The sequence below is a fragment of the Podarcis muralis genome, chromosome 2 (genome assembly GCF_964188315.1).
Source record: "Podarcis muralis chromosome 2, rPodMur119.hap1.1, whole genome shotgun sequence".
Lineage (NCBI taxonomy): Eukaryota > Metazoa > Chordata > Lepidosauria > Squamata > Lacertidae > Podarcis > Podarcis muralis.
In genome coordinates, this window is record NC_135656.1 from 124,984,643 (window position 1) to 125,011,750 (window position 27,108).

General features: G+C 46.8%; 1 protein-coding gene across 13 annotated transcripts in view; it reads left to right on the forward strand.

The window, feature by feature from the left end:
• Positions 1-27,108, forward strand: part of LOC144324894 (uncharacterized) — a 66,574-nt gene that overhangs the window by 24,283 nt on the left and 15,183 nt on the right. For 2 of the 13 annotated variants that reach the window (XM_077923170.1, XM_077923172.1), the window contains exons 2-3: positions 22,515-23,018; positions 23,220-23,301. In XM_077923170.1, the coding sequence (XP_077779296.1) occupies positions 22,605-23,018; positions 23,220-23,301 (496 nt within the window). In that variant the 5' untranslated portion in view covers positions 22,515-22,604. The other 11 variants (XM_077923180.1, XM_077923178.1, XM_077923167.1 and 8 more) reach the window with 11 other exon arrangements.

Sequence of the window (27,108 nt, forward strand, 5' to 3'; positions counted from 1 at the left end):
GCCATGAGTGCGCGGCGTGGCTTCCGCATCTTCTGATTGGCTGCAGGAAGCTTCTGTAACCAATCAGAAGCCGCGTCTTGGTTCCTGAACTGTTTCAGGAATCTAACAGACTCACAGAATGGAATGAGTTTGTAAACCAAGGTTACACTGTATGAGAGAAGGTCGATGAATTCATGGGAATGGGAAATGTCAACAGTGGTGGAGAATTTACTATTTTAATTAGGTGGTCATGATAGGCTGTAAATCTTGCACACCCCCAAACAATGGGGAGACAAGGGAGGGAATTTTGCAGTCATTGAAAGGATATATGGCAGTGTTTCACTGAATCTGGGTGAGCCTGAAAACAAAACACCAAGGTGGTTTTTCCCAATAGAAGTAAAGACAAGTAAGGGAAATCAACATGGGGGACAAATGAGTGTGAGATATAAAAGTCCAGGTCTCAAAATTATTTATTATTACATTTATTTTTATCGCCAAGATTCTCACCATCCATGATAGTTTCATTCTTATCACTATTTCTTTTTATATTTCTTTCCAAATCTTCACATCATTATCATTTTTTATATTAGGATTATTTGCCGAAAAGACCCTGATGTTGGGAAAGATGGAGGGCACAAGGAGAAGGGGGCGACAGAGGACGAGATGGTGGGACAGTGTTCTCAAATCTACCAGCATGAGTCTGACCAAACTGCGGGAGGCAGTGGAAGACAGGAGGGCCTGGTGTGCTCTGGTCCAGGGGGTCAGGAAGAGTCGGACACGACTAAACAACAACAACAGCAACAACACACTCCTAAATATTTCACTTTTTTCCTCTATTTTCCTTGCACCTGTTGTAAATAACCCATCTTCTGGAAACTTCACACAATGTTGTTTCTAGGAATAAATGACTCTGATCCATCCAACGTATTATACAGGGCAGGTGACAACCCTGCATGTTGTGACTGTTGATGCTTAGCTGGGGTGGGGGGCAGATGGGGTCCTGCCACGATGGCAGGAGGGAGCAAGGGTATCTGCCTGTTCCTGCTCCCCTCCCACACCTGACCTTCCTTTACGTCCCTCCTGTCCCCCCAACACATCCTATACCAGATGAAGCAGGGTTGCCACTTCTCCCAACAGCATGCAGTGGGTTCGCTACCTGTACAGGTACTTCTTTGACTGGCAGGAGTTCTATTTCGCTGATGACCCAGGGAAGTTTGTGGCCAAGTTCGCAGAGGAGGAGCCCCACATCCAAAAGTGGGACAAGGACTACCTGCAGGGCTTCAGGTCCATGGTGGATGGCTTCTGCTGGGGCCACTACAGGATCCTTGGGCCCTTCTTCCACCCAGTTTCTCTCTCCCACACAGACACACATGCAACGCCTGAGGCAGATGAGCCTCTTCATTTCTCCTCAGTGGCAGCGGAGTAGGAGTTGGGGAAAGGGATGGCACTATAAAGGACTATTTCGAAATCTATTTGAATAAATGAATTTAAATACTGGATGGAATGCAGGCAAAGCAGTGGTGAAAGGGACTTTTTTAATAAAGCAAAATGCCTTTCTAAAGAAGCAGATAGAAGCTCCAAAAGCAAGAGATATGAACAGAAATTACGCAGAATGAAAATAAAACCCCCGATAAACGAGAGGGAGCCCAGGGAAACTGCCGCCTGGTCTGCCAGGAATCGGCCTCCTTGGCGCCTAAAACTGAGGGGAAGGTCAGGTTTCGAAAGGCGGGAAGTTGGGAAAAGGCGGGAAAAGCCGTTTCCCTCAGAGCAGCCGCCGCCGCCTTCCCGGCGGAGGGGCGGGACCAGGGCTGTTTCGTCACTGGTCCTTGCCCCGCCCTCCCTCCGCCTCTCCCTTTCCCCGTTTCGTGCTCTGAGGCGTCCGGGTCGCCGGCAGGGAGCATGCGCAGCTGCTCAGAGCCTCCTCTGCCCTCTGTGCGCTCGGCTTGCCAAGGGTTAACAGGAGGCGAGCTGGAATCCTAGAGAGGCCAGGAAGTGGGGGCGGGGGTCTCAGGTCCTCCAGAGCGGAAGCGCCTCCTCCTCCGTCCTCTGCCAAGGCTGCCTCGGTGGCCCCTCATGGGATCCAGTGAGTCTCCTCTCTCGTTCCCTTTGGGGCGCCCGGGGGAGAAGGGGGGGTCCCAGGGCTGCAGGGGGAGGATACCCAAGGCAGGGAGCATCCTCCCCCCTCCTTCCTTTGCCCCTTTGGGGAGGGAAAAAGTGGCATGCCATTGGACCCCCTTCCCCTTGCTTCTGACACAGCCTTTAACCCCTACAAGCTGCTCCTCTGCCTGCCAAGGAGGTCCCACCCTCCCCAGAAGAAAGCCTCTCTCTGTGGGCTCCTGCTCTCCATAGAGTTAAAAGGAACTAAGCTGGATTCCTAGAGATGAGAGGAAAAAAACTTGGGGAGGAAGGTCCCCCAGAGCAAACGCCATGAAAGGGGAGGGGGTTGCTTGGTAGTAGTAGTAGTAGTAGTAATAATAATAATAATAATAATAATAATTTTATTATTTGTACCCCGCCCATCTGGCTGGGTTTCCCCAGCCACTCTGGGCGGCTTCCAACAAAGATGAAAGATACACTAAAATGTCACATATTAAAAACTTCCCTAAACAGGGCTGCCTTCAGATGTATTCTGAATGTCAGGTAGATGTTTATCGCTTTGACATCTGATGGGAGGGCGTTCCACAGGGCGGGCGCCACTACCGAGAAGGCCCTCTGCCTTGTTCCCTGTAACTTGGCCTCTCGCAGTGAGGGAACCGCCAGAAGGCCCTCGGAGCTGGACCTCAGTGTCCGGGCAGAACGATGGGGGAGGAGACGCTCCTTCAGATATACAGGTCATGGGTATGTGTCCAAGTTGGGTGAAGATTTCTTCATCGATATCGCAAAATATCGTAATACAGTGGACTCTCGGGCTACGTTTCCTTTTTTCAGGTTGCGAACATGGCAACTCCGGAAGTGTATTCTCCTGGGTTTTGCTGCATGCGCAAAGCGCTTTATGTACATGCACAGAAGCGGTGCCTCTACTTGCAGAGTTTGTGGGGTATGTACGGACCCCCAGAACAAATTACATTCGTATCCAGAGGGTCCTCTGTAAATGTGCAGGGATATATGTGACATGTTCTGTTATCAGTGGTCACTGTATTGAGTTCTGGGTTCGTGAATTGTCTTAAACAGAAAAAGGGGAAACAGGATAGAGAATACTTAACAGATTAGCAGTTCACATCGTATAGCCAAACGCCTAGTCAAGAGGCCTTGTGGTTGTGCTTAAGTGTAAGTAAGAGTTATTTTTCCTCTTCTGCTACCAATGAAACAGCGTAAAGTCTTGGTCTGTTGATGAATTCGGGGGTGGGGGTGGGGGTGAGGTTCAAAGCGAGGAGAATAATTGCTCTATTGATGAAGAAAAGTTTTTAATCTTTGATGCCTTACTGTGTTTGATGTTCATCTTATTGGAAGCTGCTCAGAGTAGCTGAGATAACCCAGTCAGATGGGCGGCATAATAGTAGTAGTAGTTATAGTAATAATAATAATAATAGTAATAATTATTACAGTGGTACCTTGGGTTAAGAACTTAATTCGTTCTGGACGTCTGTTCTTAACCTGAAACTGTTCTTAACCTGAAGCACCACTTTAGCTAATGGGGCCTCCCGCTGACGCTGCGCAGCCAGAGCACGATTTCTGTTCTCATGCTGAAGCAAAGTTCTTAACCCAAATTACTATTTCTGGGTTAGCGGAGTCTGTAACTTGAAGCGTATGTAACCCGAGGTACCACTGTAATTTGTTCCGGAGGTCCATTCTTAACCTGAAACTGTTATTAACCTGAGACATGCTTTCACTACCGGCACACGATTTCCGTTCTCAGCTTGGGGCAGAGTTCTCAACTCAAGGTAATTCTTCCAGGTTAGTGGAGTTTGTAACCTGAATCGTTTGTAACCTGACGTGTTTGTAAGTCGAGGTCCCACAGTACTGTACTGAAATTTAAATTTAGACCAGCCAGACTGAGCCAAATTCTGATAGTGTGTGTCCCCCCCTACCCAAGAGATACTAACTTCTGCTTATATTTAAATTTAGACCAGCCAGATTAAGACAAATTCTGATGGTGTGTGTCCCCCCCCCAAGTCTTTCTTTTTCTCTCGTGGAGTTTAAAAACAGCTTAAAACAACTTACAACCACAATATGTTCAGAGTCTGAAGTGCAGCCTTGATTGCTAGCAAAAACCAGCCACGTTTGTCTGGGGACATTTTTCTGATCTTGACAGAGTGCCAATTTTATAACAGAACAATGCATTTGCTTTGTAGGGTTTGCCAGCACCGCTAATTAGGACGGGAAGAACTTTCCAGAAGAAAAAAGGGACTCCTTAGGTTAAGGCTTAAGGTTAATTGTGGTTAAGATGTTAGCAAGAAGAACAGAACTAGGGAGCTAATGTCTTGAAAGTGGCCAGGATGTGGCTTTCTTGCTAAAACTAGTATGTCAAGGGTTGAAGAGGTAAGACCCAAAAAGGGAATTCACAAATATAGTGGAACCTCAGCTCCTGTATGCATAGGCGCCGACTCCATGGGGCCTGAGGGGGCCCGAGCCCCCTCAAAAATTTTATTGGGGGGGCTCTGCCCCCCCAATAATTTAAGAAAATTTTTAGTTATATTCAGCGGCGCCCGGCAGAGCAGCCCTCTCGGCCACGGCAGCCCGGCTCTCCCAGCTCCCGGGGGCCGCCCTCCTCCCTCGCGCACCCGCAGTGTTCCCGCTGCGGGCGGTGTACGTGCTCAACGACGGCCCCAAGTGCGGCTCGGGGGCGCGGAGCCCCGAAGCCGGCGCGCTGCAGTGCCTGGCGCGGGCTTGCGAGGCCGAGGGAGCCCAGCTCAGCACCGTCAACTTTGGCGAGCTGGACTTCGGCGAGACGGCCGTGCTGGACGCCTTCTACGATGCGGGTGAGTGAGGGCAGCTGGCGGAGAGAAAGGAGGCTGGAGGGGCAGCCCCTCCGCGCAGGGGAGGGGGCGAAAGCGAGGCGCCGGCTCCCTCAGCAACAGGCGCCACTAGCGCTTCCAGCCTGCCTGCCTGGCGGCGTGTTTTCGCTCAGCAGCTGAGGAGAAGCTGTTTCCTTGGCTGGGCGAGGGCCGCCCAAGCCAAACGCCTGCCCTGCTAACCCCGAGGGCACGCGAGGCAGCGGGGACGCTCGGCAGATCTTTGAAGACTGGAATCGCTGGTTAAAAACAAAACAAAAGCCCTTCCCCCGAGGTGCGCCCTCTGATCTGGTTGCGCCCTTTGGGCCTTTATCCCAGGAAGGTTGTCTCGGCGCCAAGAGATCACAGCTTTCCCCCTCCTCCCGCAATACGTGTGGATTTCTAAGCAACTCTGTTCAATGCATGAGGAGAGGGCTCTCGTGCTTTTAGAAGTTGTGCCGAAAGGCGGGAGGGGTTGATTTCTGCAGGCGCCGCTTTTCTCAACTTTGCAAGAGGACCGATGCTGCACGGCTAGCGTCAAAAGCGCAGGAGCCCGGCCTTTCTCTGCGTGCTGCCACAGGCAGGGGTGCCAACTTGAAAAAAATATTGGGCGTGGGGTGGGGGGCAGGCGAGCCCTGCTCTGCATAATCAATCACGTGACACGGTGCGCGCACACTTTTTGAATGGCAATGCTCATCAACTTTTTCGGGGGGGGGGGCAGCCCTTTCAAATATTTTATTGGAGGAAGGGGCGAAGTGAATTCGGCCCCTAGGAGTCACACTGACGATCCCATGTTCCTGTATCAGGTTGTGTGTGCATGCAAATGTTTTAAAAGCTTCTATTTAAATATATTTCCAGCTGTGAAGCCTCTTGCTGTCAAAAAGGCTGTTTGCAATGAAGAGGAGGTTGGCATTCATGCTTAACGCGCTGCTTTCTCCTCGTAAACCGTTTAGGTGCAAGATAAAGTGCATCGTTGCGGTAAACGGGTAGGGAGGGAATCTAAGTATCTCCTTTCCTCACTGTTCCAAATAACACCCCCCCCCCTGCAGTTTAGCAGCAGTGAAGAAGGTCGGGATTTACTTTCACGTGTAACCTCATGTTGTGGGGGAAATGCATTATGTACATGCATGGAGGCAATAAGCCTAGTATTCGTTCACATCTTCCAAGACAGTGCCTATTGCAAACAAGTTACACGGCCAAGTCCTGAAACTAGCAGGGAAGTAGTACAGAATAGGAAGGAAGTGACATGGAGATGCTCATTTGCTGTCCTTGAGCAATAGATATTTCAGCCTCAGTTTGTGCAAATAGAATGGTAGTGGCTAAGCAGGGTTGTGAGGCTATACGGGCACGGAAGAAGCCCTGCAAAGAGCTTTGTGCAGCTGAAGAAGCATCATAAACAAAGTTTAATGGAAACCAGGATAATCAGCCATCGTATTTCAAAATGTGTAGTGAAAGCACAATGCAGGGGCACTTGTAGGGGCCCATGTTCCTCAGCAGGGTCTGCCAGGGTGGGCACCTTGCTTGCCCCCACCCCAGCATGCACCACCACTAGTCCTCCTTGGTGGTAGTGCAGCTGCCAGCCTCCTGCTTATGTGCTTGCCCCCCTCCCCCATTGCTCACAGAAGAGTGAGTACAGTAGTACCTCGGGTTACATACACTTCAGGTTACAGACTCCACTAACCCTGAAATAGTACCTCTGGTTAAGAACTTTGCTTCAGGATGAGAACACAAATCGTGTGGTGGTGGCAGTGGGAGGCCCCATTAGCTAAAGTGGTGCTTCAGGTTAAGAACAATTTCGGGTTAAGAATGGACCTCTGGAATGAATAAAGTACGTAACCAGAGGTACCACTGTACATGGGATGGGAAGATGCTCATATGGCTACAGCTGGGGGACCCAACTGGAAATGTGTGTTGGGGGGAAATTGGCATGGGGCACCCACAAAGGGCAGCCTGCCCAGGGCTCTCCCAAACTCTAGATCAGTGTCTGGTAAGTCCCATTGTGTTCAATGGGACTTTCAAAGCCAGGTAATACATGTAAGATTTCTGTCTTAAGCATGGTTTTTCACAACCTGTGGCCCTTCAGATGTTGCTGGACTGTGGCTTTGATAATCCCTGACCAATGGCCATGCTGGCTGGGGCTGATGGGGAATGAAGTCCAACATCATCCAAACAGCCACAGGTTGACCACCATTGCTTTCCTGTGTAGTACACCTTAATGGGACCTCAGTTTGGCTTCTTGCAAAACTTACAATGTCTTTAATGAATCAACAGAGGCTCTCTTGCAAAGCAAGAACACATAGGAGTGACTGAACTAGTGATCATCCACAAATCTAGCATTCTTTCTCCAGTAATGCCTGTAGAGACCAGGATCAGCCAGATAGCCCTGGAAGTTCGCAAGCAGCCCATGAAGGCCATAGTCATCTCTGTTGTTTGTCCCCAGCATCTTGTGTTCAGAGGTACACATACTGGCTAAGCATGGAGGTTTCATTTGGCTTTTATGGATAAATGCCATTGAGAGAATTATGCATTTGTAAAGGCAGTATGAAGATTATCCCTAAAAATTCTGTAGAATCATTTGTTACTATGAGCCAGATCCTGCCACCTTGTAATAAACCATTACGTGGCTTCGCTTACCTCTCTTTTAAGGACCTTGTTTTCTTTATTATCTTTTCATTCTGGGATAAGGCGAGAGGTTGTGCTCTGTCTGTTAGCATACTGAACTAGAAGGCTTTATAACTAGGCAGATAAAGACGTGAAAGAACAGCTATTTAGAGTTAGCATTTGGATGAAGGACTGGGGGGGAAAGGAGAGAAGAGAAACTTTCCTGTTACTCTGCTGCCAGCTCCATGCCAGCTCGCGCACCCGCAGCGTTCCCGCCCGGGGAGGCGGCGCCCCCAGGAGAGGCGGCGGCGGCAGCAGCAGCTGCGCGCGGCCCGGGCTCCCCTCACCGGCCGTGGGAGCCAAGGCGCGCGACGAGGGCAGCCGAGGAAAGGAGCGCGCGGCCCCGTCCCGCCCTCGCCACTCACCCTTTTGCAGCGGCCCTGCCCGGCGGGGAACTTAGAAAACTTCCCGGGGCAGGACCCCGGTATGGGCCCCCCCAATATTTTTTACAAGTCGGCGCCCCTGCCTGTATGCCTTGGGAGCCAAACGCTCCAGCTCCCAAATGAATGAAAACCGGAAGTAATTGTTCCGGTTTTTGAACAGTTTCTGTTCAAGCCAAATGCTCGGTGCTGCTTCCATGGCTTCTGCCTGGCTGCAGGAGCTTCCAATCAGAAGCCATGAATGCGCGGCATGGCTTCCGCATCTTCTGATTGGCTGCAGGAAGCTTCTGTAACCAATCAGAAGTCGCGCCTTGGTTCCTGAACTGTTTCAGGAATCTAACAGACTCACGGAATGGAATGAGTTTGGAAACCAAGGTTACACTGTATGAGAGAAGGTCGATGAATTCATGGGAATGCGAAATGTCAACAGTGGTGGAGAATTTACTATTTTCATTAGGTGGTCATGATAGGCTGTAAATCTTGCACACCCCCAAACAATGGGGAGACAAGGGAGGGAATTTTGCAGTCATTGAAAGGATATATGCCAGTGTTTCATTGAATCTGGGAGAGCCTGAAAACAAAACACCAAGGTGTTTTTTCCCAATAGAAGCAAAGACAAGTAAGGGAAATCAACATGGGGGACAAATGAGTGTGAGATATAAAAATCCAGGTCTCAAAATTATTTATTATTACATTCATTTTTATCACCAAGATTCTCACCATCCACAATAGTTTCGTTCTTATCACTATTTCTATTTCTTTTTATATTTCTTTCCAAATCTTCACATCATTATCATTTTAGATATTAGGATTATTTGCCGAAAAGACCCTGATGTTGGGAAAATTGGAGGGCACAAGGAGAAGGGGACGATGGAGGACGAGGTGATTAGACAGTGTTCTCTGAGCTACCAGCATGAGTTTGACCAAACTGCGGGAGGCAGTGGAAGACAGGAGTGCCTGGCGTGCTCTGGTCCAGGGGGTCACGAAGAGTCGGGCACGACTAAACGACTAAACAACAACAACAACATCACACTCCTAAATATTTCACTTTTTTCTCTATTTTCCTTGTACCTGTTATAATAACCCATTATAATAACCCATCTTCTGGAAACTTCACACAATGTTGTTTGTAGGAATAAATGACTGATCCATTAAAATGTATTCTACAGGGCAGGTGGCAACCCTGCATGATGTGACTGTTGATCCTTAGCTGGGGTGGGGGGCAGATGGGGTCCTGCCACGATGGCAGGAGGGAGCAAGGGTATCTGCCTGTTCCCGCTCCCCTCCCACACCTGACCTTCCTTTACGCCCCTCCTGCCCCCCCAACACATCCTGTACCAGATGAAGCAGGATTGCCACTTCTCGCAATGGCATGCAGCGAGTTCACTACCTGTACAGGTACTTCTTTGACTGGCAGGAGCTCTTCCATTTCGCCATCGACCAAGGGAAGTATATGGCCATGTTCCCAGAGGAGGAGCCCCACATCCAAAAGTGGGACAAGGACTACCTGCAGGGCTTCAAGTCCATGGTGGATGGCTTCTGCTGGGGCCACTACAGGATCCTTGGGCCCTTCTTCCACCCCAGTTTTCTCTCACACACACAGACAGACACACACATGCAACGCCTGAGGCAGAGGAGCCTCTTCATTTCTCCTCAGTGGCAGCGGAGGAGGAGAGAGAGAAGGAAGAGGGTGGTACTATAAAGGATTATTTCGAAATCTATTTGAATAAATGAATTTAAATACTGGATGGCATGCAGGCAAAGCGGTGGTGAAAGGGTCTTTTTAATAAAGCAAAATGCCTTTCTGAAGAAGCAGATAGAAGCTCCAAAAGCAAGAGAGATGAACAGAAATTACGCAGAATGAAAAGAAATCATCCGATAAACGAGGGAGCCCAGGGAAACTGCCGCCTGGTCTGCCAGGAATCGGCCTCCTTGGCGCCTAAAACTGAGGGGAAGGTCAGGTTTCGAAAGGCGGGAAGTTGGGAAAAGGCGGGAAAAGTCGTTTCCCTCAGAGCAGCCACCGCCTTCCCAGTGGAGGGGCGGGGCCAGGTCTGTTTCGTCACGGGTCCTTGCCCCGCCCTCCCTCCGCCCCCTTCCTTCTCTGAGGCGTCCGCGAGAGAAGGCCCCGGGTCGCCGGCAGGGAGCATGCGCAGCTCCTCAGAGCCTCCTCTGCCCTCTGTGCGCTCGGCTCGCCAAGGGGTAACAGGAGGCGAGCTGGAATCCTAGAGAGGCCAGGAAGTGGGGGGGGGTCCCAGGTCCTCCAGAGCGGAAGCCCCTCCTCCTCTGCCAAGGCTGCCTCGGTGGCCCCTCATGGGATCCAGTGAGTCTCCTCTCTCGTTCCCTTTGGGGAGACGGGGGGTCCCAGGGCTGCAGGGGGAGGATACTCAAGGGGGGAAGACCCCCAAGTCAAGGAGCATTCCCCCCTCCTTCCTTTGCCTCTTTGGGGAGGGAGAAAGTGGCATGCCATTGAAACCCCCCTTCCGAAGGAAGAGCCCCCCCACAGCCTCTCCCCCTACAAGCTGCTCCTCTGCCAAGGGGGTCCCACCCTCCCCACAAGAAAGCCTCTCTCTGTGGGCTCCTGTTCTTCATAAAAGGATGAACTGGGTGCGCTCTGTCACCGAAGGTTTAAAAGGAACTAAGCTGGATCCCTAGAGAAGGGAGGACAGAAGGGGGGCGGGGTCCCCTTTGGAAGGGGAGGGGTTGCTTTCGTCTCTCTCCTTTGCCCATAGCTGCCTATGTGCCCCTTCTGGCATCTGCAGTCTCCCCTCTCTTCCCTCTTGAGGTGCCTTGGAGAGAAGGGGGGTCCCAGGGCTGTAGGATGAAGGTGCATGAGGGGGGCAAAAAACCCCAAATCAGGAAGCTTTCCCTGCACTCTCAACAAACTATGATTCCCATGATTCTTTGGAGCAGGGGTCAGCAAACCTTTTCAGCAGGGGGCCGGTCCACTGTCCCTCAGACGTTGTGGGGGGCCAGACTATATTTTGGAGGGGGGAAATGAACGAATTCCTATGCCCCACAAATAACCCAGAGATGCAGTTTAAATAAAAGGACACATTCTACTCATGTAAAAATACGCTGATTCCTGGACCGTCCACAGGCTGGATATAGAAGGCGATTGGGTCTGATCTGACCCCCTGGCCTCAGTTTGTTCATGAATTGGCTTAAACAGAAAAAGGGGAAATGGGATAGAGAGGAATTAATAGATTAGTAGTCCACATCCCATAGTCAAACGCCTAGTCAGGAACGCTTGTGGTTGTGCTTAGATTTTTCCTCTTCTGCTACCAATGAAACAACAGGTAGGAAGCCGTGTTGGTCTGCCATATTCAAGACAAAATGTTAAAAAATTCCTTCCAGTAGCACCTTACACACCAACTAAGTTTGTTATTGGTATGAGTTTTTGTGTGCATGCACACTTCTTCAGATACACTGAAACAGAAGTCGCCAGACCCTTATATATAGTGAGAGGGTGGGGAGGGGTATTACTCAGAAGGGTGGTGGGAATTGGTGATTGGCTGATAGGTGTGGTAAACCTGTTAATGACATTCAGAAGACATCTTAAGGCAGCCCTGTTCAGGGAAGTTTTTAATATGTAACGCTGTACTGTTTTTAACACTGATTGGGAGCCGCCCAGAGTGGCTGGGGAAACTCAGCCAGATGGGCGGGGTATAAATAATAAATTATTATTATTAGTATTAGTATTATTATTAACAACTGCAATTGGTCTTACAGGAAAAAGCAAGGGGTGACATGTCCAAAAATAGCTTAGCATGTGTAATGGGATAAGAATCCAATGTCTCTATTCAGACCAGGTCTCTCCATAGTTTTAAGTTTAGTAATAAATTGTAATTCAACAACTTCTCTTTCAAGTAAATGAAACAAGACATAGTGTTGGTCTGTTGATGAACTTGGGGGATGAGATTCAAAGCTAGGAGTATAATTGCTCTGTTGATGAAGAAACAATTTTAATGTTTGATGCCTTGCTGTCTTTGATGTTCATTTTGTTGGAAGCTGCTCAGAGTAGCTGGGGCAACCCAGTCAGATGGGCAGCGTAGTAGTAGTAGTAGTAGTAAGAATAATTGTTGTTGTTTAGTCGTGTCCGCCTCTTCGTGACCCCATGGACCAGAGCACGCCAGGCACTCCTATCTTCCACTGCCTCCCACAGTTGGTCAAACTCATGTTAGTAGCTTCGAGAACAATGCTGATGGTGTGTGTGTTTTCTGCAGTCTTTATTTTTCCCCCATGATGCTGCAATGTGTGTGTGCTCAGTTGTACCAAAATCTCAAGCTGTCGGGGGGGGGGGAGGTGGAGAGACTTTAAATTTCTCCACCCCCTTTCTGAAGGCTCTGTGTGTATCTCAAGGTTTTATCTTTCTGCACGCTTGAGGCTTGATTTTGTAGCTGGTCTGGTTGTTGTTGTTATTGTTGTTGTTGTTGTTGTTGTTATTCCTCTTATTCCTATGACTTCATTACAACCACATTTATAAATTCAGAGTCGGCTTTAGTGGAATCCAGCCTTGATTCCTAGCAAAACTCATCGACGTTTACTGAAAGGACATTTTTTCTGATCCTGACAGAGTGCCAATTTTGTAACAGAACAATGCATTTGCTTTGTAGGGTTTGCCAGCACCTCTAATTTGGACAAGCAGAACTTTGCAGAAGAAAAAAGGGACTCATTCTCATCTCTTGGAAGTTTCCTGAGACTACAGATGGATGAGCAAGACTCGGCTGGACCTAAAGCAGGAAGAGGCCATGCCATTGAAGATGGGAGCACTGAGGGATTCTGGGAAAACTCTGTGGGAAAGATCCTGGGTGAGGAGGACACCCTCCACTCAGATGTGCAGAGCCAGCAGCCCAAGCAATTCTGCTGCCAGGAGGCTGAAGGACCCCGAGAGGTTTGCAGCCGATTCTACCACCTTGTCTGTCAGTGGCTGAAGCCAGAAAGGCACACAAAAGTTAAAATGCTGGACCTGGTGATCTTGGAGCAGTTCCTGGCTGTCCTTCCCCCAGAGATGGAGAGCTGGGTGAGGGAATGTGGAGCGGAGACCAGTTCCCAGGCTGTGGCTCTCGCTGAAGGTTTCCTCCTGAGTCAGGCAGAGGAGAGAAAGCAGGCAGAGCAGCAGGTGAGTGTGACCTTCCTCTGGGGCTCTGAACAAGAGATAGAGTATCTCAAAATGCGGTACTAATGTCCCACTGCTTTATGGCTAGGATAAGTAAAGGTAAAGGGACCCCTGACCATTAGGTCCAGTCGTGGCTGACTCCGGGGTTGCGGCACTCATCTCACTTTATTGGCCGAGGGAGCCGGCGTACAGCTTCCGGGTCATGTGGCCAGCATGACTAAGCCACTTCTGGCGAACCAGAGCAGCGCACAGAAACCTCATTTACCTTCCCGCCAGAGCAGTACCTATTTATCTACTTTTGCAGTGCTTTCGAACTGCTAGGTTGGCAGGAGCAGGGACTGAGCAACGGGAGCTCACCCCGTCGTAGGGGTTTGAACCGCCGACCTTGTGATCGGCAAGCCCTAGGCTCTGTGGTTTAACCAGGCATAGGCAAACTCCGGCCCTCCAGATGTTTGGGACTACAATTCCCATCATCCCTGACCACTGGTCCTGTTAGCTAGGGATGATGGGAATTGTAGTCCCAAATATCTGGAGGGCCGGAGTTTGCCTATACCTGCCCTAAAGTGTTTGCCTCTGCCATTGTTTTCTAATCCCCCTTCCCATTTTGGTTTGAATCTTTGTTACTCTTTCAGGTTAAAGATCTGTTGACAGAAATGGGTCCTGATTCCTCTGAGGCAATGAGGACTCCGATGGACACCACGGAGAGACCACTAGGTAAGGAGGGAGTTATTTCTCTCCTTGGTCACATCCTGCAGATTCGGAAATTAATCTTGGGTTCTTTTCCTCTTTTGTGGGGAGGCTGTTGGGGCCAAGAGCCCAGAGGAGGAGAGATGTATTTTTACGCAACTAACAGATGAAAGGTGTATGAATGTCAAAATGCACTCAGTAGGGTAGACTTCTTCACAGGTCCATCTGTAGTTAGAGATGCACTCCTGAACGTCGGAGAAAAGTAGGCATTCATGGCTTCCCACTTCCCTTTGTCTCTGGCAGGTGACAGGATGATGCCAGTAAGACCTCCTCATCCAACTTTTCATGGTAGCGAAGGGGAAGCAGCGGCTATGGAAGCAGATCAGGTAGGGGGCAGGAAACTTGTAGGGAGAGAGGTTTTTAAATAAATAAATAAAATTTTATTGTTAAAAGAATTCAGCATTAATACACACATGTTATGAATATACAAACATACATTTCATACAATCCTTAAAAATATTCATACAGTCCTTAAAATATTCATACATACCCACACACAATCCCACAGATACTTCTTTTTCCCACCACCATCCCTTACGCCTCACCCCACTCTTGTGTTGAACTTCCAATCTACTCAACTGCAATTTCTTTCCACTTCTATTACCTTCTTTCACACACTTTTAAACCAATTTTCTGCTTCTTTTTCTGTTACACATTGTTATCCATCTTATTATTTCAGTATTCATAACAGAACTTGTTTATTCTAATAGTTCTGATTTTTCAATATAGTTTTGCAAGTATCCTTTAAACACTTTCCAGTCCTTGTCTATCTTCCCTTTTGAGATCCTTCCAATTTCTCCCATTGTTTTGGATACATTGTAATACTCCAATAATTTGGCAAGCCACTCTGTCGGTATAATACCACTTTTCCAATTTTTCGCAATCAATAGCCTTACGGCTACTGTTGCATATAAATATAATGTCTTGTCTTTTTCCTTTAGACTTCCTGGTACTATTCCCAATAGAAAACATTCTGATGTTTTCCTAAATGAATATCTGAACATTTTTTTTCATTTAATTGTATATTGTTTCCCAAAATTGTTTGATATTTAAACAATTCCACCATATATGCATCATAGTACCTTTTCCAGTGTTGCATTGACAGCAGACATCATTACAATTTTTATTCATTTTTGGTATTCTTTCAGGTGTTAAATACCATCTATGTTGTATTTTAAGGTAATTTTCTTTCAATATATAACACATAGTAAATTTCATAACTTCTTTCCACAATTTTTCCCATTGTTTGAGCATAATATTTTTCCCAATATCTTGCGCCCATTTAATCATGGATGCTTTAACCAGTTCATCCTTTGTTTCCCACTCTAAGATCAGATTATATAATTTAGATTTTTTTTCTTGTATTAAGTATTTATCAAATTTTCATATTTCTTTTTCAAATCCTATCTTCTTGCCTTTTGCTAATCTATACTTAATTTGAATATATTGGAACCAATCACTAATATGAGCTTTAATTTCTGTATAATCCTTTAATCCCAATTCTCCATTTTCTTCCTTTAATACAGTTTTATAAGTATTTATCTTTCATATTTAATTTTTTCACTGCAACAATTTCTGCCGGTTCTAGGTCTTTCTCCCATATTTTAGATATAGACTTTCTGACTATATGCCCTAGGAAGCCTTTATGTACTTTGACTTTCTCATATATTAGATAGGGAGAGAGGTTGAGGGGTGAAGGAGCCAGAATTCTTGAAAGAACAAAATGTAGCGTTGCACCCATTTACACAAAAACTCATCATTAAAATAATAAAGTAATTCCAGTGAGATGTTAAAATAAGCATTCATACCATATGGAGAAATACTTTGGCCACCTCATGAAAAGAGACTCCCTGGAAAAGACCCTGATGTTGGGAAAGATGGAGGGCACAAGGAGAAGGGGACGACAGAGGATGAGATGGTTCGATGGTGTTCTTGAAGCTACCAGCATGAGTTTGATCAAACTGCGGGAGGCAGTGGAGGACAGAAGTGCCTGGCGTGCTCTGGTCCATGGGGTCACGAAGAGTCGGACACGACTAAACGAGCAAAACAATTCCATTAAAACAACACAACAATGAACAGGTAGAAAACAACAGAGCAATGTGTGGTAGATCATCTTTATGCTGTCTAAGAGGAGGACATTTCCCTTTTCTTTTAGGGTCTGGTGTGCTTTGAGGATGTCGCTGTTCATTTCACAGGCAAGGAGTGGGCGTTGCTGGATCCTGACCAGAGAGCTCTGCATGAGGAGGTCATGGAGGAGAATCGTGGACTCCTGGATTCTCTGGGTAAGGCTCTCTGAGGATCATCATATCTGTTTTGAAATTCCATATCTCCCTCATTGCAATGAATCTCCAAGGTTTGGCTGGAACTCAATAGTGCTACCTACACCACCTGGAAATCTAACGCCCCCAGAAATCATTTGGAATGGAGGGCGATTGGCGGTGCTGTCTGTGAATATCCATCAGAGTGGGTAGGGAGGTTGAAGTAGCTTCTGCCAGATTTGTGTTTTTGCTTCTGTTGATTTTGGTTGACTAAAGAGATAACTGACAATGGAGACAGAGCAGATTCCATGATTGCACCAAACAAAATTAATTGAATCTCCGGTTCTCATAATAATGTCAGCTGATACCAGCCAACAAAGGCAGTTAACTCCATAGTAAGAACTCCCATCTAATTCCCTTCAGTTCTTCCTCTTTCACAACCGTTCATTAGCACTGTTCAACAATGAACAATTGTGAAGGGTTGTTCTTCCTGAGGCTCTAATTAGTTTCTCTCTATATATATATACAGTGGTACCTCTGGATGCGAACGGGATCCGTTCCGGAGCCCCGTTTGCATCCTGAACAGAACGCAACGCGTGTCTGCGCAGTTCGCCATTCGCTGCTTATGCACATGCACGTGACTTCATTTTGAGCGTCTGCGCATGCACGAGTGGCAGAACCCGGAAGTAACCCGTTCCGTGACTTCCGGGTCGCGGCGGAACGCAACCTGAAAACGCTCAACCTGAAGCTACTTTAACCTGAGGTATGATTGTATTAGTATAACTCTTTTCTCTTTTTATTCCTTTCTCTTATCATATTATTTCTTTATGAATCAAAACTCATTTCAATAAAATATTAAGATTTTAAAAATAATTCATTTTTTTATTGCAGTTGGTGATGAATTGGAAATTAATAACAAGGGGGACCAAGAAGGAATCCACACCGTAGAGAAGCCATATAAATACTCGGAGTGTGAAAAGAACTTTAGTGAGAGCTCCCAGATCACTCCTCATCAAAGAAATCCAATTGGGAATAAACCCTATCAGTGCTTAGAATGTGGAAAGAGCTTCAGTCACAAAGCCAGTCTTTCTTCCCATCAAAGAATTCATACAGGGGAGAAACCTTTTCAGTGCTTGCAGTGTGGGAAGACTTTCAGAAAGAGCTCAGATCTCACTTCCCATCAAAGAATTCATACAGGCGAGAAACCCTATCAGTGCTTGGAATGTGGAAAGAACTTCAGACACAGTAGCCATCTCACTTCCCATCAACGAATTCATACAGGGGAGAAACCCTATCAGTGCTTGGAATGCGGAAAGACCTTCAATCAGAAGAGCAGTCTCACTTCTCATCAAAGAATTCATAAAGGTGAGAAACCCTATCAGTGCTTGGAATGTGGAAAGAACTTCAGTCACAACGTATCTCTCACTTCTCATCAAAGAATTCACACAGGGGAGAAACCCTATCAGTGCCTGGAATGTGGAAGAAGCTTCAGTCACAGTGCCTCTCTCACATCCCATCAAAGAATTCATACAGGGGAGAAACCCTATCAGTGCTTGGAATGTGGAAAGAGCTTCAATCAGAAGAGTAGTCTCACTTCCCATCAAAGAATTCATACAGGAGAGAAACCCTATCAGTGCTTGGAATGTGGAAGGAGCTTCAGTCACAACGCATCTCTCACTTCCCATCAAAGAATTCATACAGGGGCAAAACCCTATCAGTGCTTGGAATGTGGAAGGAGCTTCCGTCACAACACATCTCTCACTTCCCATCAAAGAACTCACAGTGGAGACAAACAATAGCAATTGCTGTGAAGTAATTTTATTTTCGGAGATTTTAATTTGTATCGCAGCAGTGTTATTGTGCTTCTGTCATTCATATCAAAAACAATCTTATGTTTTATTCTGAGTTTGTTCCCCTTTCGTATGAAACCTGACATGGGAGAACATTGCTGCTGCCCTGAGTGCTGGAACGAATACCGCTTCCTGCTGCAAGACCAATTTCCACCTGACTTTGAGGGCTGAGCCCAAACTCACCCCATACAATTAAAGGACGCCTGGGAGGCCAGAGGGACATTGCTGGAACAGCTCTTTGATTGGGGCAACTGGCTGAAATGTTTTACACGGTTCTAATTTTGGTTCCTCTGTTTTGATTTTGTCAGGTTTCTGTTGGTTAAATGTTTTTAGTTGGTGTTGATGGTTACTTTAATTAGGGTATAAATGTAAACTGTTTATTGTTGGTGTGGTTGTTATTGGTTAGAAGAGTAGTACCTTGGATCCCAAATTTAATCTGTTCCGTAAGTCTGTTCCAAAACCAAAGCGTTCTAAAACCAAGGTGTGCTTTCCCATAGAAAGTAATGCAAAATGGATTAATCCAGAGGTTGGCAAGCTAAGGCCCATGAGCCGGAAGTGGCCCATGAGCTGCCCCTGAACCGAGCTGCCTTGGGCCCTGCTCTGATGGTGTTTCCTGTTTGGCAGGGGGTTGGACTCGATGGCCCTTGTGGTCTATTCCAACTCTATGATTCTATGATTCCACCCCACTTTTTTCTCTCACACACTGACTGACACATTTGCAACGCCTGAGAGAGAGGGGGGAGAATGTGGTGGCACTATACAAGTCTAATATAAATGTAATGAATAGGGTTACGGATGAGGTTTCAGTGACATTGTTAAATAAAGGCACCATAATTAATTTCTCCAATGGTATAACATTGTTGAAGTCCTATGAGAATGTATACTATACGATTGTGTAATAAAAATACAATGTTCATAACTATGTAACCACCTGAATGTTACCTTGGAAAATACGTTAACTATAAAAGTAGGGAGTCAAGAGATTGAAGGAATAACTGGCAAGTTTGGTCTTGCAGTTCACTCTTAACCACTACACCACAGTGGCTCAGGCGATGCTGGATTTCGGCGTCAATGTTGACCCTTGTGGAAAGATAACTTCCTAGGTAGGAGAAGTGATTGACATTTTCCAACGTTACACCACTGAGTTGGATTTGCTGCCCTGCCCCCCGCACAACACATCCTGTACCAGATGAAGCAGGATTGCCACTTCTCGCAATGGCATGCAGCGAGTTCACTACCTGTACAGGTACTTCTTTGACTGGCAGGAGCTCTTCCATTTCGCCATCGACCAAGGGAAGTATATGGCCATGTTCCCAGAGGAGGAGCCCCACATCCAAAAGTGGGACAAGGACTACCTGCAGGGCTTCAAGTCCATGGTGGATGGCTTCTGCTGGGGCCACTACAGGATCCTTGGGCCCTTCTTCCACCCCAGTTTTCTCTCACACACACAGACACACACACACACATGCAACGCCTGAGGAGGAGGAGCCTCTTCATTTCTCCTCAGTGACACCAGAGGAGGAGAGAGAAGGAAGAAGGTGGCACTATAAAGGACTATTTCGGAATTCATTTGAATAAATGAATTTAAATACTGGATGGAATGCAGGCAAAGCGGTGGTGAAAGGGACTTTTTAATAAAGCAAAATGCCTTTCTGAAGAAGCAGATATAAGCTCCAAAAGCAAGAGATAGAAACAGAAATTACGCAGAATGAAAAGAAATCCTCCGACAAACGAGGGAGCCCAGGGAAACTGCCGCCTGGTCTGCCAGGAATCGGCCTCCTTGGCGCCTAAAACTGAGGGGAAGGTCAGGTTTCGAAAGGCGGGAAGTTGGGAAAAGGCGGGAAAAGCCGTTTCCCTCAGAGCAGCCACCGCCGCCTTCCCGGCGGAGGGGCGGGGCCAGGTCTGTTTCGTCACGGGCCCTTGCCCCGCCCTCCCTCCGCCTCTCCCTTTCCCCGCTTCTTGCTTTGAGAGAAGGCCCTGGGTCCCCCGCAAGGAGCATGCGCAGCTCCTCGGATTCTCCTCTGCCCTCTGTGCGCTCGGCTGGCCAAGGGTTAACAGGAGCCGAGCTGGAATCCTAGAGAGGCCAGGAAGGGGGGGCGGGGGTCCCAGGTCCTCCATAGCGGGAGCCCCTCCTCTTTCGTCCTCTGCCAAGGCTGCCTCGGTGGCCCCTCATGGGATCCAGTGAGTCTCCTCTCTCTTTCCCCTTGGGGAGACGGGGGGGGGGTCCCAGGGCTGCAGGGGGAGGATACTCAAGGGGGGAAGACCCCCAAGGCAGGGAGCATCCTCCCCCCTTCCTCTCTGTTCAAGCTGCTGCTGCTCCTCTCTCTGCCTGCCAAGGGGGTCCCACCCTCCCCAGAAGAAAGCCTCTCTGTGGGCTCCTTCTCTCCATAGAGGGGAGAGCTGGGTGCCTTCCGTTCGCCAAGGGTTAAAAGGAACTAAGCTGGATTCCTAGAGAAGGGAGGACAGAAAGGGGGGAGGGAGAGGTCCCCCAGAGCTAAAACCCACCCACCCCCCGTCCTTGAAAGGGGAGGGTGTTACTGTGCCCAAGTTGGGTGAAGATTTCCCCATCGCAGGGGACTGGACTATATGGTCCGCAGGGTCCCTTCCCATTCAATAGTTCTCCGATTGTAAATCCTCTCCCATCGTTTGTATGTCACAAAATATCGTGATAAATGTGCAGGGATATCTGCGACATACGTTTCATTATTAGTGGCCACTGTAGTGAGTTCCGGGTTTGTGAATTGGCTGGAACAGGATAGAGAAGAATTAACAGATTAGCAATCCACATTCCATAGTCAGACGCCTAGTCAGGAGCCCTTGCGGTTGTGCTTAGATTAAGTGTGATTAAGTGTTCTCGAAGCTACAAACATGAGTTTGACCAAACTGCGGGAGGTAGTGGAGGACAGAAGTGCCTGGCGTGCTCTGGTCCAGGGGGTCACGAAGAGTCGGACACAACTAAACGACTAAACAACAACAACAAGAGTCATTTTTCCTCTTCTGCTACCAATGAAACAGCATAAAGTCTTGGTCTACTGATGAATTCGGAGGAGGGGGGATTCAAAGCAAGGAGAATAATTGCTCTATTAATGAAGAAAATTTTTAATGTTTGATGTCTTACTGTGTTTGATGTTCATCTTATTGGAAGCCACTGAGGCAACCCAGTCAGATGGGCAGCAAAGAAGTAGTAGTAGTGGTAGTAGTATTAATAATAATAATAATAATAATAATAATAATAATAATAATAATAATATTACTATTGCTATGTTTAATTTTATATTTAGACCAGCCAGATTGAGCCAAATTCTGATGGTGTGTGGTTTTCCCCCTTCTGGAGATAATAACTTCTGCTTATATTTAAGTTTAGACCAGCCAGATTGAGAAAAATTCTGACCATGTGTTGTTGTTTTTCTGGAGTCTTTATTAAAACAACTTACAACCCCAGTAAGCTCAGAGTCTGGGCTTTAGTGCAGTGCAGCCTTGACTGCTAGCAAAAGTCACCCAAAGTCACCCCAGACACCCAAAAGTCGGGGAACATTTTTCTGATCCTGTTGTTGTTGTTGTTGTTTAGTCGTTTAGTCGTGTCCGACTCTTCGTGACCCCATGGACCAGAGCACGCCAGGCACCTCTGTCCTCCACTACCTCCCGCAGTTTGGTCAAACTCATGCTGGTAACCTCGAAAACACTATCCAACCATCTTGTCCTCTGTCGCCCCCTTCTCCTTGTGCCCTCCATCTTTCCCAGCATCAGGGTCTTCTCCAGGGAGTCTTCTCTTCTCATGAGGTGGCCAAAGTACTGGAGCCTCAGCTTCACGATCTGTCCTTCCAGTGAGCACTCAGGGCTGATTTCCTTAAGAATGGATGCGTTTGATCTTCTTGCAGTCCATGGGACTCTCAAGAGTCTTCTCCAGCACCATAATTCAAAAGCATCAATTCTTCGGCGATCAGCCTTCTTGATGGTCCAGCTCTCACTTCCATACATCACTACTGGGAAAACCATGGCTTTAACTATACGGACCTTTGTTGGCAAGGTGACGTCTCTACTTCTCAAGATGCTGTCTAGGCCTGTCATTGCCCTTCTCCCAAGAAGCAGGCGTCTTTTAATTTCGTGGCTGCTGTCACCATCTGCAGTGATCATGGAGCCCAAGAAAGTAAAATCTCTCACTGCCTCCATTTCTTCCCCTTCTATTTGCCAGGAGGTGATGGGACCAGTGGCCATGATCTTCGTTTTTTTGATGTTGAGCTTCAGACCATATTTTGCGCTCTCCTCTTTCACCCTCATTAAAAGGTTCTTTAATTCCTCCTCACTTTCTGCCATCAAGGTTGTGTCATCTGCATATCTGAGGTTGTTGATATTTCTTCCGGCAATCTTAATTCCAGCTTGGGATTCATCCAGCCCAGCCTTTCGCATGATGTATTCTGCATACAAATTAAATAAGCAGGGAGACAAAATGCAGCCTTGCCGTACTCCTTTCCCAATTTTGAACCAATCAGTTGTTCCATATCCAGTTCTAACTGTAGCTTCTTGTCCCACATAGAGATTTCTCAGGAGACAGAGTGCCAATTTTATAACAAAACAATGCATTTGCTTTGTAGGGTTTGCCAGCACCTCTAATTCAGACACAGAGCTTTGCAGAAGAAAAAAGGGACTCCTTCTGATCCCTTGGAAGTTTCCTGAGACTACAGATGGATGAGCAAGACTCGGCTGGACCTAAAGCAGGAAGAGGCCATGCCATTGAAGATGGGAGCACTGAGGGATTCTGGGAAAACTCTGTGGGAAAGATCCTGGGTGAGGAGGACACCCTCCACTCAGATGTGCAGAGCCAGCAGCCCAAGCAATTCTGCTGCCAGGAGGCTGAAGGACCCCGAGAGGTTTGCAGCCGGTTCTACCACCTTGTCTGTCAGTGGCTGAAGCCAGAAAGGCACACGAAAGCTGAGATGCTGGACCTGGTGATCTTGGAGCAGTTCCTGGCTGTCCTTCCTCCCGAAATAGAGAGCTGGGTGAGGGAATGTGGAGCAGAAACCAGTTCCCAAGCGGTGGCCCTGGCCGAAGGTTTCCTCCTGAGTCAGGCAGTTGAGAGAAAGGAGGCAGAGCAGCAGGTGAGATATATTTTCCTCTGGGTTTTCCAAAGGGGCTCCAAACCAGAGGGAGGGTATCGCAAAATGCATTACTGATGTCCGATCCCTTTATGGATCGGATCCAAGGAATGAGATCTGGTACCCCTAAAGTGTTTGGCTCTGCAAAATCCTTTTCTAATCCTTCTCTCCACTCTCTCTTTTGAATCTCTGTTGCTCTTTCAGGGAAAGAATCTGATGGCAGAAATGGGTCCTGATTCCTCTGAGGCAGAGAGGACTCCGATGGACACCAGGGAGAGACCACTAGGTAAGGAGGGAGTTATTTCTCTCTTTGGTCACATTGTGGGGATTTATAAACTACCGTAATCTGTTAGTTATTTTCTGCTGTCTGCGGAGGAGCTGCTGTCTCAGGAAGGGGGGGTGGAGAGCAGGCGGGGGCATGGCTGGTGCGCATCCTGGGGGCGTGGCGCCCAGTGGGGGGGGGGGTGTACGGCACATGTCCAGAAGTGGCCGCGATAGCACTCCACCGCCATGAGGCGGTACACTCCCCTGCCCCTCCCGTCCTCCACCAGTGGAGGCTGTTGGTGCCAAGAACTCAAAGGAGCAGAAAGGTGTACGAATGTCAAAAGGCACTCAGTAGGGTGTTGTTGTTTAGTCGTTTAGTCTTGTCTGACTCTTCGTGACCCCCTGGACCAGAGCACGCCAGGCACTTCTGTCCTCCACTGCCTCCCGCAGTTTGATCAAACTCATGCTGGTAGCTTCAAGAACACCATCAAACCATCTCATCCTCTGTCGTCCCCTTCTCCTTGTGCCCTCCATCTTTCCCAATATCAGGGTCTTTTCCAGGGAGTCTTCTCTTCTCATGAGGTGGCCAAAGTATTGGAGCCTCAGCTTCACGATCTCAGTAGGGTAGACTTCTTCAAAAGTCCACCTGTAATTAGAGATGCACTCCTGAACCTCAGAGAGAAGCAGGCATTCATGGCTTCCCACTTCCCTTTCTTTGTCTCTGGCAGGTGACCGGATGATGCCAGCAAGACCTCATGTGTCTTTTCATGGTGGAGAAGGGGAAGCAGCGGCTATAGAAGCAGATCAGGTAGGGGGCCTGAGACTTGTAGGGCGAGACCGAGGGGTGGGGCAGCCAGAATGCTTGGAAGAAAAAATGTGGAGTTCCACCCATTCACACAAAGATTAGGACCCATCATTAAAATAATGAAGTAATTCCAGCGAGATGTTAAAATAAACATTCATACCATGTGCAGCAAAACAATCCCATTTAAACAACACAGCAATTAACAGGCAGAAAACAACGGAGCAATGTGTGGTAGATCATCTTTATGCTGTCTAAGAGGAGGACATTTCCCTTTTTCTTTTAGGGTCTGGTGTGCTTTGAGGATGTCGCTGTTCATTTCACGGACAAGGAGTTGGCGCTACTGGATCCTGACCAGAGAGCTCTGCATGAGGAGGTCATGGAGGAGAATCATGGGCTCCTGGATTCTCTGGGTAAGGCTCTCTGAGGATCATCATATCTGTTTTGAAATTCCATATTTCTCTCCTTGCGATGAATCTCCAAGGTTTGGATGGAACTCAATAGCGCTACCTACACCACCTGGAAATCTAACGCCCCCAGAAATCACTTGGAAAGGAGGGTGATTGGCGGTGTTGTCTGTGAATATCCGTCAGAGTGGGTAGGGAGGTTGAAGTAGCTTCTGCCAGATTTGTGTTTTTGCTTCTGTTGATTTTGGTTGACTAAAGAGATACAGTGGTGCCTCACAAGACGAAATTAATTCGTTCCGCGAGTTTTGTCATCTTGCGATTTTTTTCGTCTTGCGAAGCACGGTGTCGGGAAAGTTTTGGAAAAGCTTCAAAAATCACCAAAGTCTTTAAAAACCTCAAAAAAGGCTACCACACCGCGTTCTATGAGTTGCTCCTCAAAGTCAAGTTGCAACTGTATTAACGGTGTTAAGAAAAAGGAAACAAACTTGCAAGACGTTTCCGTCTTGCGAAGCAAGCCCATAGGGAAAATCGTCTTGCGAAGCAGCTCAAAAAACAAAAAACCCTTTCGTCTAGCGAGTTTTTTATCTTGCGAGGCTTTCGTCTTGCGAGGTACCACTGTAACTGACAATGGATACAGAGCAGATTCCATGATTGCACCAAACAAAATTAATTGAATCTCAGGTTCCCATAAATATTTCAGCTAATACCAGCCAACAATGGCAGTTAACTCCATAGTAAGAATTCCCATCTAATTCCCTTCAGTTATTCCTCTTTCACAGTTGTTCATTAGCAATGTTGAAGAATGAATAGTTGTGAACGGTTGTTCTTCCTGAGGCTCTAATTAGTCTATCTATATATACTGTATTAGTGTAACAATACTACTCACTACCTATATAATAACTTATTATACCCTATAGAATATAATAACCTACTTAGTCTATTACACTGCATTTTTCCACCATTTTTCCCTCTTTAAAAATTATTTTCTCTTCTTATTTCTTTCTCTTATCATATAATTTCTTTTTTTGTTAGAGCATTTATTAATTTTCCAATAAAAAACATCCAATCAACATATCAAATCATAATCCAATAAAAATAAAAAAGATCAATTTGTCTTCCAAATTGTAATTTTGATTTTACGACTTCCCACAGTCTGAACCTCGAAGCATATCCAAATCTCAGTCTTGCATCTCATCGATATTTCCATATCTTGAATTTATCTCTCCAACCTTCTTTGTCTCTGGCTCTGCGATCCTGTCATGTCAGTATCAGTCATTTGGCGATCGATCAGCCTTCCTGGAAGCCACCCAGTCCCCCCTCCGGGCCCTAGAGGGGGGCTGCTAGACATCCATTTAGCCTTTTCTCATGTTCATAATGGAAAAAATATTTTGCAAACAGCTGCACTGTATATTATCCAAAATATTGTCTCAAACCATTGTAGTCAGCCAACAATTAATTCCTGTTTCTCTTAATCTTTTTTTTAAAAATGATATTTATTACTTTTCCAACATTTTCAACACAAACTACAAACAAAAAAAGAAAAGAAAAAGAACAATACAAATACAATACAGAAACACTACATAACACCAACACATTAAACTAACAAAACAAAGCAAAAATAAACAAAAACAGTTTAAAAACACCTCAAACATTTTCAGTATCTTATCTTTCATTCACTTATTTTCTATTAATCTATTTATACTTAATTCCTTATAACATTTCTACTAAAGCCATATAACTTCATTCCAACATTCTTCTAACATTCATTAATTTTACAATATTTCTATAAATAGTCTTTAAACTTTTCCCCGTCTTCTTCTACCAACTCTTCTCCCTGGTCTCGGATCTTGCCAGTCATTTCCGCCAATTCCATATAGTCCATCAACTTCATCTGCCATTATCCAACACTTCAGTACTTTCAAGAAGCAGCCATTCTCTCAGCCAGCAAAAAGCAGATGGTTCACAACAAAGTTTAGGGGTCTGGCAGGGCAAGTCCACCTCCTTCTTTGGCATCCATCAATATCTTAAATTTTACTCGAGGCTTCCTGCCCTGCCAAACAAATCTAGAAACATCCCTCTGCCACCTCCTGAAACAATCCATCCCATCCAAAGCTTGCAATGTTTGAAACAAAAGCAACATCCCAGCAACACAGCAGCCCTCATCCCCACCACAGCAACTCAGCCCAACAGTAAGAACCTCAGATTTGTCCATATTTCCAAATCCCCCTTCTCTTCAATCCAACATGCTTCACAGTTATCCTTAAATAGATTCACATTTTTGGCGGTCATACTAACCCCCAAATACCTCTCTTTCTCAACCGATGTTAGTCCTGTCTCCTCCTGAAACTCTGTCAAGCTTTCCTTTTCCAATTCAGGTAGGGCTCTGGTCCTCAAATTCGTCTGTTTTTCTTTAAGTTCAATCATAACAAATGTCAGCTTATGTTCATCAAGTTGTCTTTGTATGGATGGGACTCTCTCTCTCTCCAGTTGTATTGCTTTACATTCAGCAGCAAGGGTTTTCTCCCTGACTTCATCTGCAGTTTGCCGTATCAGAGTAGATTCCTGTATCAATTTCTGGGTGGTTTCTGTATTGGTATTCACCTTTTGTCCCAGATTATTT